The following is a 9,777-nucleotide window of genomic DNA, read 5'->3' on the forward strand; positions in this document are numbered from 1 at the left end:
AGGTTCTGTTGGAGCAAATAATTTTCATTATTGGAGCAGAGGTTCTCATTACCAGGGCAGCAGTTCATTGAGTGCCTTCTGGAGCCCTTGCAGCAGTGGTTGGTGGGAGTACACGTTCTCCATCCGCTTTGCTGCTGTTTTTTTAATAGGGCCTAGCCTGGGACTTGGGGCAGTAGTTGGCATATCCGCACCGGTGAGATCATGAAATACCAGGGAGACGGGGCAGGCATAATGAATCTGCTGAGCCCAGATGATGTCATGAGCCTGGCGTCTTACGAGGGATTTAGTGTTTTGTCCATGCAAGTGAAAATGAATAAATGTAGAGCATTTATCCAGGCAGAAAGTAAATACAGAGATTAGACTTGTCATTGTTACTGAGGCAGTACCAAAAGCTGACAGTGTCCCTGGAGCCAGGGCTGCTCATCCGGAAAGAAACGGGCAGGAAGAGAGAGGAGTCTGTCCTACAGCCAGTCTCCTTTTAGCCACAGGCATGTGGTAGGGATTTGCATTTTAATTATTTCTCAGTAGTCTTTTAAGCTCTCTTTCCAAAGCATCTCCCTCTGCTCCTCTGTATTATGGGCTGCAATTTGTGCTGGGCCCCGAGAATACACCCAGAGCACTGCTGGACTCCACGCAGGCACGGCGGAGGGCAACCACTCAAGGATTAAGGTGGTGGAAGGTAAAGTCTAGCCATTGACCTTTACGTTTCCTTTCCTTTGTAGTGGAAAAGCTTTTTTGCCCAGGCTTCTGGCCCGAGGCTGTTCTCAGTTTAGATTTTTAAGATCATGTCTTTCCTAGGTAGAAACAAAAATACCACTGGATGCTGCTGCCGCGGCTCAGGTGACAGCCTGAGCTTTGCTTTTATCACCCGCTCAACTCTCCGGAGAAAACTGTAGGCTGAGTTCTCCAATTCATGCCTTTGTTTCCCATTCTCCTTTTCACATCACAGCCGTGTCACTTTTCAGCCTGGTTCGAGCAAGTTGTGTCTGTGCTTCGCGAGAGCTCTGTAACGCACCCTCTGCCTGCAGCAGATCACTCAGCCGAGCAACTGTCACAGCTTCATTTAGACACGGGTTTTTCTGAGTGATGTGATCCTTCAGTCCACTTGGCTACGACACCAATCTTGGTAGTGATTGAGCTCTGCAAGTTTTAAAATAAACTCCTCTCCAGCAGGTTTAGCATTATTATCTTTTTTTTGTCTTTTTTCTTTTTTTTTTTTTTTACGGGTATCAGCTTTGTTTTGAACTTACCCTGATGACAAATCTTACTAGCACCAGATGTTAAAAGACAGAGGGTTACTCTTGTTTTTCTTGGCACAATATATTCCCACTGCACCCTGTTTAATATTGTCTGAACAGTAATCTGATGATTAGGAGAGATAGTGGAATAAAGCTTTACGCAGATGATCTCTTTTCATCTCTTCAGCTGACTCTTCGAGGCACTGCATTAAAGGATCGGTTTGATAAGGAATTCATCGCTCCTGAGGGCAATTATCATTTTTGCTCCCTATGTTTCTGAAATGGGAAGGAGTAGCAGTGTAATCTCCTTTATCCTTCAGTGTAACTTTGAAGACAGTATCCAGCCACTCCTTCCTGGGAGCTGTGTGTTCTGGAACCGACTTGACACAGGAGCTGTTAAATTACAGGGTTGGAGCAAACGGCATCTTAAATTTGGATCCTGTGGAAAATCCCAGAAAAGCAATAAGCGCTCGGAGTGCTTTTCTCTATCTTGATATTTCCAGCGTGCTCACAGTTGTGGTTTCTGTATGCCTTTGCATCCTTCCATCCGTTCAAGTGTTTTTTGGGGTCACGGCCCTTAGCAGTACTCAGATATCCCGGCTTTCCCCCTGCCTCGTGAGGGCTGGACACCTACAGGTAAACACCCCACCTTCCCTCTGCGAGATGAGCAGCCGAGCTGCTGTTTGTGCAAGAACATGCCTTTCCGTGAAAAAAAAACCTGCCTGGTGCGTCCCAGATAGCAATTCCTCCTCTAGCGTGTGGATGACAAAATCATGCTGCCTCCGTTCGGGTTGGCCTCTCGATGAAGAGGTGCCTGTGTTTAGAAATGCCTTGTGCTGTCACTGCTACGCTGCTGCCGATCTAATTACTTTTTCTTTTGTCTGTCTCTTTCCTTTCCCCATCTTCCTTGTTTTTGTGTTGTACGTCTCTGCATTCTGTAGTACAAATCTGTGTTTAGGTCCTACTCCCAGGACTTTGTGCCTCACAATCAAGTCTCCATACCTCCTTTCCTCTCTTCTGCTACCTCCTCCTGCTCCACCCCACCTTTTCCGCCCGTCCATCCATCTCAGAGCTCTGACCTAGCGATGCCCGCCCCAGCCAGCCAGTCACCCAGCACTGTGGATGTGCCAAACTCCTCTTCTCAGGAGAGCAGCTTTAATGGGAATGCTCCTGTCTGCCTTCCTTCTGAAACCTCTTTCACTGATTCTCTCCAGACGCCTTCGGTGAGACTATCCAAAGAGATAATGCACCTTAACGCAAGGCTGAGTTTATTTGTTTTTTTAAAAGAAAATGTCTCTTGTATTAATACATGCCAAATGTGACCTGGCCAAATGTGTGTGTGTGAATTGCAGAGATGTAATTTCATATGAAAATGAACAACCTCAGCAGGTTGCAGAAAATGTTAGCATGTACATAGGAAACATGAAATGTCAAATGCTGGTGGAGGGGAGAGGAGAAGTCATAGCTTCCTGCAATTGTAATACAAAGCTGAGGAAGGTAAAGGAGTGGTTTGCAAGGGTTAGTTGTTTCTGAACACTGGCTCCTGACAGTGGATTGCATCCTGCAGTTGCTGCCGTGCCAGGATTTGGTGGTTGCTGCCCTGCTCCCTCCCGAGTCACGGTGAGCCGTGGGAGCGGTGGGTGCAGCCCGGCTCTGGCTCTCCTGGCACCACCCTGGTGCTCCCTCTGGTTACTGGCAGCCCTCGCTGTGTGCTTGGGGGCTCTGCACATCGGTGCAAAGCACCACGTGTTGGTGAAACTAGACTAATGCTGTTCCCACACTACTAGTTCGAGGTCCCAGATTGGTTTTGCAGATCACTGAGCAGGTTCATCCCTTACAGCTACTTTTTTATACACCTGGTTTTCAAGGCGGTTTCTCTTTTGTTTTCTGCAAAGCCTGGGACTAGTGCTGTCAGCACGCTGCATGCTAGCACTGCCTTTTCACAAAGTTTGGAAGAAGAACACTTGATTGCAGAGGAAATGATCAGGTTTTCACGCTTTGGACCTGACTTTACTGTTGAATCTTCTTTGCATTGGGTCCTTGTTTGCAGCCCAGGAGCCTTGAGTTTGGTTTAGCCTAATCATGATGACTCTAGTCTGTGCTTGTAGCATAGTTTGGGAGATAGATTTGATACTCTCTGGGCTATGGGGCTGCTCTGCGTTTAGCAGCAGGACTGCAGCGCAGGTGGGACAAGCGCTTGTGTGTCCAGCTCTGAACACTCACCTCCTGAAGCCTTGAAATCTGCGCACGCGGATCACACCTTCGCAGTCTCACTCAGAGTCTGTGGCAGCTCTTGCAAAGCAGCGCCTGCTGCTGTTCTGCTGCAGCCCAGGGCCTTTGGGATGGTCCTCATGAACCAGAAAATAATCACCCCTGGGGAGGTAGAGCCTCGGCGGCCAATGTTGGCCACTGAGCCAGAGGAAGGGCTCCCAGTTAGTAACAGCAGCTGCCGAGAGCGCTTCTCCTCCCAGCCTGTGAGCACCTTCTCTCACACTAACACTAAGTGCTGGCTGGGGGTGTCATCATATATATCCTTTCATCCTGTCTCCCTTAGAGTGAAAACGCCAGTGAGGAGGCTGGTGAGGGTGAATACGTCAATCTGTATTCCTCTGGCCAGAGCAACGGGGAACTCCCTCGCTCTGAAGGAGTAAGTAAGCCGGCGAGGGCCCGACGCTGGGAAGGGGCTGCCTGGTGCATGCTGAGATCACACTGGGGCTGATGCGCTTGGCACCGGCCTCTTCTGCACACCCCGGAGCTCCCTGTGTCCATCCTGCTGCCCCGGCTCACTTGCTGGCCATCCCTCTGCTTGCCCGCTCCCGGTTTGCGGGCTGGGGCAGCCCAGTCCGACTGGAGAGTAGGCGATGCTTTCGGGGTCGCGGTGAGCCCCGGCAGGAGGTGGGAACAGCTTCTCCTGCCACGCTGTTTCGTTTGCGCTTCGCCGTCTGTCTGGAGCTGCTTGTGTGAGGTTCCCTTCCAGAAAGCTGCACCCTCACCAGCACTGTCCTGGGGCTGCGTCTATTCTTGTAACTGCTTTGGCTTCCCTATTTTAATACAACAAGCCTAGTGCTCTAAGTTATCTATTTTTTTCCTCTTCACCGTTTGGATACAAAGTAAGTGATTGATTTAGCATTGTGATCGCACGCTGCTTCTTCCTTTACTCAAGCCTCGTATCTTAGGTATTTCCTAGAGGAGACAGGGCGTTTTCCATCGCAGGGAGGAACCGTCTTCCTGTTGGGTCATAGGAAGCAGCGGCAAAGGTCCATGGTGATCCTTTTGCCTGCTCTCATCTTGGAAGGCACATCTCCTGCCGGATGTCTCCAAGACCTTTATCCATGCTGGTGTTAAATAGGCCAAGAGATAACACTCCCATCACTTCCCTTCAGGAGACGCATCTAGGCAGGCTCATCCTTTTGGGCAGCCACAAGCTGGTTCTCAGCTTGGAAGCAAAGGGCTTTACAGATACAGTCTGGAGAAACTCTGCAGACACCAAGAAACCTGAGCTCACCAGTGTGTCTTCCAGGCTAAATGGATAGATAGCGTGTGGGTGGTTTCAGTCCTTGTATGCTCAGTAGGCTGAATTTCCAAGTTTTGGTCTGCATGATGTTAGATTAATATTCCCATTTGCTGTTCATGGCTGCTTGTCTCCTTAATAAATGGCTGATTTAAAATGCTCTATCTTAGTTTTGAGCTCTCGACCTGCTCTTCCATGCCATGGGTTCAGATGATTCTGCTTTTTTGCATTAGCCTCATTTCCACAGCCACGAATTGTGAAGTGGAAACGTTGCATCATTGTTTAACCTCTTCTGATGGGAGAGAGGGGAGGTAGGAATGGCAGCATGCATCCCTCCCCGAGATGTGCTCGTGTTCTGGGGGCTGTGGCCGGGAGGGGAACTGAAACTGGAGAGCTTAGAGCTGGCTGTGTCTGTTTTAATTAAAGCAGAAGGCAAGCAGATTTCAACAGTAAGGGGTAGAGGAAAAAAAGTAGTTGTGAGAGGGTTAAAATCCAAGACAACAGCTGACTTGTTACACTTGTGTTGTAACTTTCAGCATCATTTCACAATGTTAAAAGCAAACAGTACTAATTACAGTAGGCTCCAGAGACGGTCCCAAATTTCCTGTCTAATTAACTTCTGTGTTTTCCTGGCATTTGGCATTAACTTGCATCAATCTTTAACTGCTCTGTAGGAATTTACAGTAAAGGGCCATTTAGAGGCAGTGAGACTGTAAATGCAAGGCCAGCTGTGGGGTAGGACCCCAAGTAATAACGAAGAACTTCTTTCTCTTTGCAGGAATCTCCCTCTGTCAAAGACGGCCACTCCAAAGACTCGGCTTCAAACAGCAGTGCCATGGGGAAGGAAGGCCAAGATGGTGCTGAGAGGTGAGCCTGGCTCCCCTGATCCTCCTGCTTCCCAGCCTCAAAAGAGTCCAGAGTCCCACCAACATCCCCTTAGCTCTGCCCTCTGCCAAACCATCCTTGGGGCTGCCTGTTTTGTCCTCAACCTTCTCAGTGCTGCCTAAACTTGAAGCCCACTTTTTTTGCACAACTGGTGGGCAATAGGATCCTGGCAAGATGATGTTCCTTAACTCAGCAAGCTTGCAGGGGTTAATGCAGCCTGTGTTAGCCATCCTAAGTCCATCTAATTCGCTGTCCTGCCATTGACACTGGCTGCTCTCTCCTGCTTCCAGGGAAATGTGCAAAAAAAATCTTACAGGGAAATGTGCAAAAAAAATTCTGTAGCGCTGCTGAGAAATAGTCTTCTGGAGGGGAATTTCTTCCTAACCCTGCTGGTTAGAGGCTGGCTGAGGCCCCGACCGAGCGGGAGGCTTCATATCCCTTCTAATGCTCTTAGCTATCATTTGTCTATGTAAATGAAGAGGTGCAGGCTGGAACAGATGGGCTTCAGGAGGAGTGGAGTGAGTGCTTCCCCGCTGCTTGAGATTGCTCTTCAATTGCATTTCTAAAGCAAAAACAGAGAACGGCATTGTTTTGTGTGTGACAAGCAGCTTCCCTCCCCCATTTTCCTGCAGTTGGTTTGAGGGTTTTAATCCTTGCGATGAAGGAGACAATGCAAGAGGGCTCTGCAAAGCCCATATCTGCTGAAAATACAGACTGGCGCAAGGGATTTTGGCCTGCGGCTAGGAAAAGCGATAAAGAACATGCTTTTTTTTTCTTTTCTTTTTTTTTCCTCCCAGGGAATACAGACACAGAGAGCATGTGTCCAGGCACAAGACTGCCAGCCCTTGGGGACAGGAATACTAGAGTTGTGGGTGTACACCAAAAAGGTGGCCAGAACTTTTTACTCTGTCTTCCTGCAGAAAGAGAGCCTGTCATCTCCCCTCGTGGCAACACGATGGGTCACGAGCTGGAAAGATGTATTTGTGTCGAGTATGCCCAGTCTCTGTACATTTGAAGAAGGGCTTAGATTTGTGTGCACTAAAAATCTTGATGGATTAAGGAGACATGGAAGTGTGTACTCACGCAGGGCATAGTAAAATCCTGTCTGCCAGGAATGCAGACAAGTGTTCAGGTCCTAAAGGTTCATCTTTATCTTTTTCAAGAGATGCACAAAGCAACAGAATTAGAGCTAGGCGCTTGGGCTTGTTTGCAAAAGATTTACCTGCAGACTGTGTGTACTTACTGTCATTTAATAAAGGTTTCTACACAGAGTGCTGGGATAGACCCAACATCTCTTCCCCTGGATGGGCAATGACACTGATGGGTATTTGCCTTTTTTTTTTATCCCACAGGCAGCAGCAGTCACCAGATGCTTTGGAATCGTCACAGTTGGAGGAAGAAGTAGATGAGCTATCCCTTATCGACCACAGTGAAATTATGGCTCGGTTGACGCTGAAGCAAGAGGTAGGTGCATTCAGGGTTTGCTTTCGTACTCTTTGGTTTATGCAGTATTGAAATCTCATTCTCTGTGCGCACAAGCAGGACATCAGCTTTTATTTGGTAAGAAAAACTAGGTTGCAGCGGAAGTGGCTTACAACTTCATGTGCGCAGGCTGTTGTGACAGTGTGAGGTGCTGCTGCAGGCAGGGAGCGTCAGCGCTGAGTGGGGATTTAACAGAATGTAGGATGACCCTCTCAAAACCAACCCATCCCGTGCCTTTTGCCCGGTCTCCTCCCTCCTGCTTCTTCATGTGTGAGAGTCTAAAATGAAGCACCTGAGAGGCTGAGCGCAATAAATCCGGGTGTGGATTTGTGGTGTTGGCGTTTCAGTCTGAAGGCAAAAAAAAAGAGCAGGACGTTGTTGTTACTGACGGGAAGGAGCAGCCAAAGTAAGTGTTTCTGTATTCGAGAAATGGCTTTGTTTCGAGCCTTGGGTGCGCTCCCAGACAGCTTTGCTCACCGTGCTCTTGAACTAAGCTGTCTTTGACACGCAGCTTGAGGGAGTGTGCAGGCTTCTGAAGCTTTCAGACTGTCAGGGGGCTAGTCTGAAAAATCAGAGAGAATGTATCACTTACCGGTACTCCAGGAGCGTTCTTTGGTCAGACGAGATGTGCAGGAGAGAATGAGAAGACATTACTCATTCCTTAAGTAGCATTTAATGAGTCTTGCCAGGGGTCACCTGAAAAATTCACGTCTTAGACATGGCTGCTCCGTGGCTGTAATCCATGGGTTTTTTCAGTGTTTTGCATATTGAAATAACAAAAACGTTGCTAAGGGAAGCCAGACACAACTCCAGTTTTCTCTGCAGGAATATTTCCTTTAAAAAACAAGGAAAAATCATCAATTTCTGAATGTTTGGGTTTAGTGGATCCGTGTCAATCCTGAACTTCCTTTTTTCTTTTCTTTCTTTATGGTCTACGTGTTTGAAATGGTATGGAACTGCCACTGTGAGCTGTTTCCTGCAGCGTGGGAACTGCTGGCTGAGTGATGGATCGGTTTTGCATATTTTTAGTTGTGAATCGCAGTAGCTAGAAGAATGATGGTTTTAGAGAGCGGTAAGGCAGGGGTCAAGCACTTAGAAGGGCTGTTTTCTGCTCCTGCTTGTTGGACCGCTTCAGGTGACCTCCAGCCAAATAGTTCCAGATCAGAGAATTAACTTGCTAGGTTTTGATGTTCCAGGAACAGGCAAGTTGAATGCCTGACCTCTCACCCCACGGCCTCTGCAGTACGTGATCCAGCGCTTTGAGACAGTTCACAGTGTTAGTGCTCTGTTAATGGTCTTCTGGGAGCTTTGGCGAATCTGGGACATTTCTGTTCGTCCTTCTGTGGACAGAAGGTTCAGCTTTCACTGAGCTTTACAGCCTGGCCTTAAGGAGTCAGAGAACCCCGAGTGAGGAGCAGCCCAGATATCCTCATCTGGGACACCAAATGCTTTATTGAGATTCCAGGATTAGCCCAGCACTGAAGACCATGTCCCAGCTTGCGCTGTGAGCGGTGCCAGGAACATTGTGTGCTCTGCCAGATGCTGCATTTGAACCCCAGAAACGGAAAACGAGGCCGGAGGGAGCTTGGGCCATGCCTAACGTCTTTCTGTTCTCGCTGCAGGGGGACGACGGGCCAGATGTCCGTGGTGGATCCGGAGACATTTTGCTAGTGCATGCGACAGAGACCGACCGGAAAGGTACGGTGCATGCACCAGAGCTGAGCTGAGGAGCCTTTTGTCCTCTGCGTCTCTGCCTGGCCGCAGGCAGCTGGTGGAGAGGGCTGCGGCCAGAGGGGCGGTGGGGGAGGATTGTGCTTTATCTTTGGTGAAATGGAGTTAAGCTGGATAAGCGCCTGTTTGTTCCCTTTAGCAGCAGGGATGGCATTAACTCCTCGTAGCCCTTGCCCAGATCTGGAAAGCGAGGCGCAGCCCTGGAGTCGGTGACTGTGCTGTGTGGGTGTCTCCGTACCTGCCGAGGAGGGCCACTGCCTCCTGTGAGTGCAGGCTGTTGTGGCCTGGATCCTCTTTTCAGAGGTGCTTGTCACCCTTTGAACTTCAGGGCAGTGGTGATGTAGGAGTTGCAGGAGTGACTGTTGCATCAAAGCAGGCGAGGACAGATGTTGTTTTGGTCTAACACAGTAGCTGTGGGCAGGGGACAAGCTGTCCAGGTGCTGGTCTGCTGACACCCCGTATTTTCAACTCACCGGGTCACCTCCCAGTCCCACTCTGTGCCCTTTGCGTGCTGGTAGCCACCCAGACCAGTTCAGAGAGCGAATCCACAGTAGAAGAAAGTAGATGTGGGGGAGGAAAAGGGAGGTTACTAGCCCTTAGCTCTCCAAAGCCAGTCACCACCCACATGAGGCAGCTCCTTTCCAAGACCTGTGGCAAAGACAGCCTTTGCAGCATTTCCAGAAAACGCTTTGGAACCTGCCAGACACAGCTGTGCTCGTGGCTTTAACCAGAATTGATCTCCTTATCTCCTGGGATGCAAGGCAAAATGCCCTAACCCGCTGAACCACTCAGCACTCGTATTTTAGAGGTTTGATAGTCAACGGGGAAATATCTTTCATGTGCTTTTTAAATGGCAGAGGTTTTGCTATAGCGTAAGGTATTTGCAATTACTTAGCAGCACCACTCAGCTAGCAAGAAAATCCTTCCCCT

At 49.0% G+C, this 9,777-nt stretch overlaps 1 protein-coding gene across 1 annotated transcript in view; it reads left to right on the forward strand.

Annotated features, from left to right (window-relative positions):
* RAPGEF1 (Rap guanine nucleotide exchange factor (GEF) 1) overlaps nucleotides 1–9,777 on the forward strand; it is an 81,477-nt gene that overhangs the window by 63,536 nt on the left and 8,164 nt on the right. The window contains exons 11-13 of the mRNA XM_009877612.1: nucleotides 5,528–5,616; nucleotides 6,987–7,098; nucleotides 8,739–8,814. Coding sequence (XP_009875914.1) covers nucleotides 5,528–5,616; nucleotides 6,987–7,098; nucleotides 8,739–8,814 — 277 coding nt within the window. The remainder of the gene's footprint in view (nucleotides 1–5,527; nucleotides 5,617–6,986; nucleotides 7,099–8,738; nucleotides 8,815–9,777) is intronic.

This window comes from Apaloderma vittatum, unplaced genomic scaffold, assembly GCF_000703405.1.
Source record: "Apaloderma vittatum isolate BGI_N311 unplaced genomic scaffold, ASM70340v1 scaffold9251, whole genome shotgun sequence".
Classification (NCBI taxonomy): Eukaryota; Metazoa; Chordata; class Aves; order Trogoniformes; family Trogonidae; genus Apaloderma; species Apaloderma vittatum.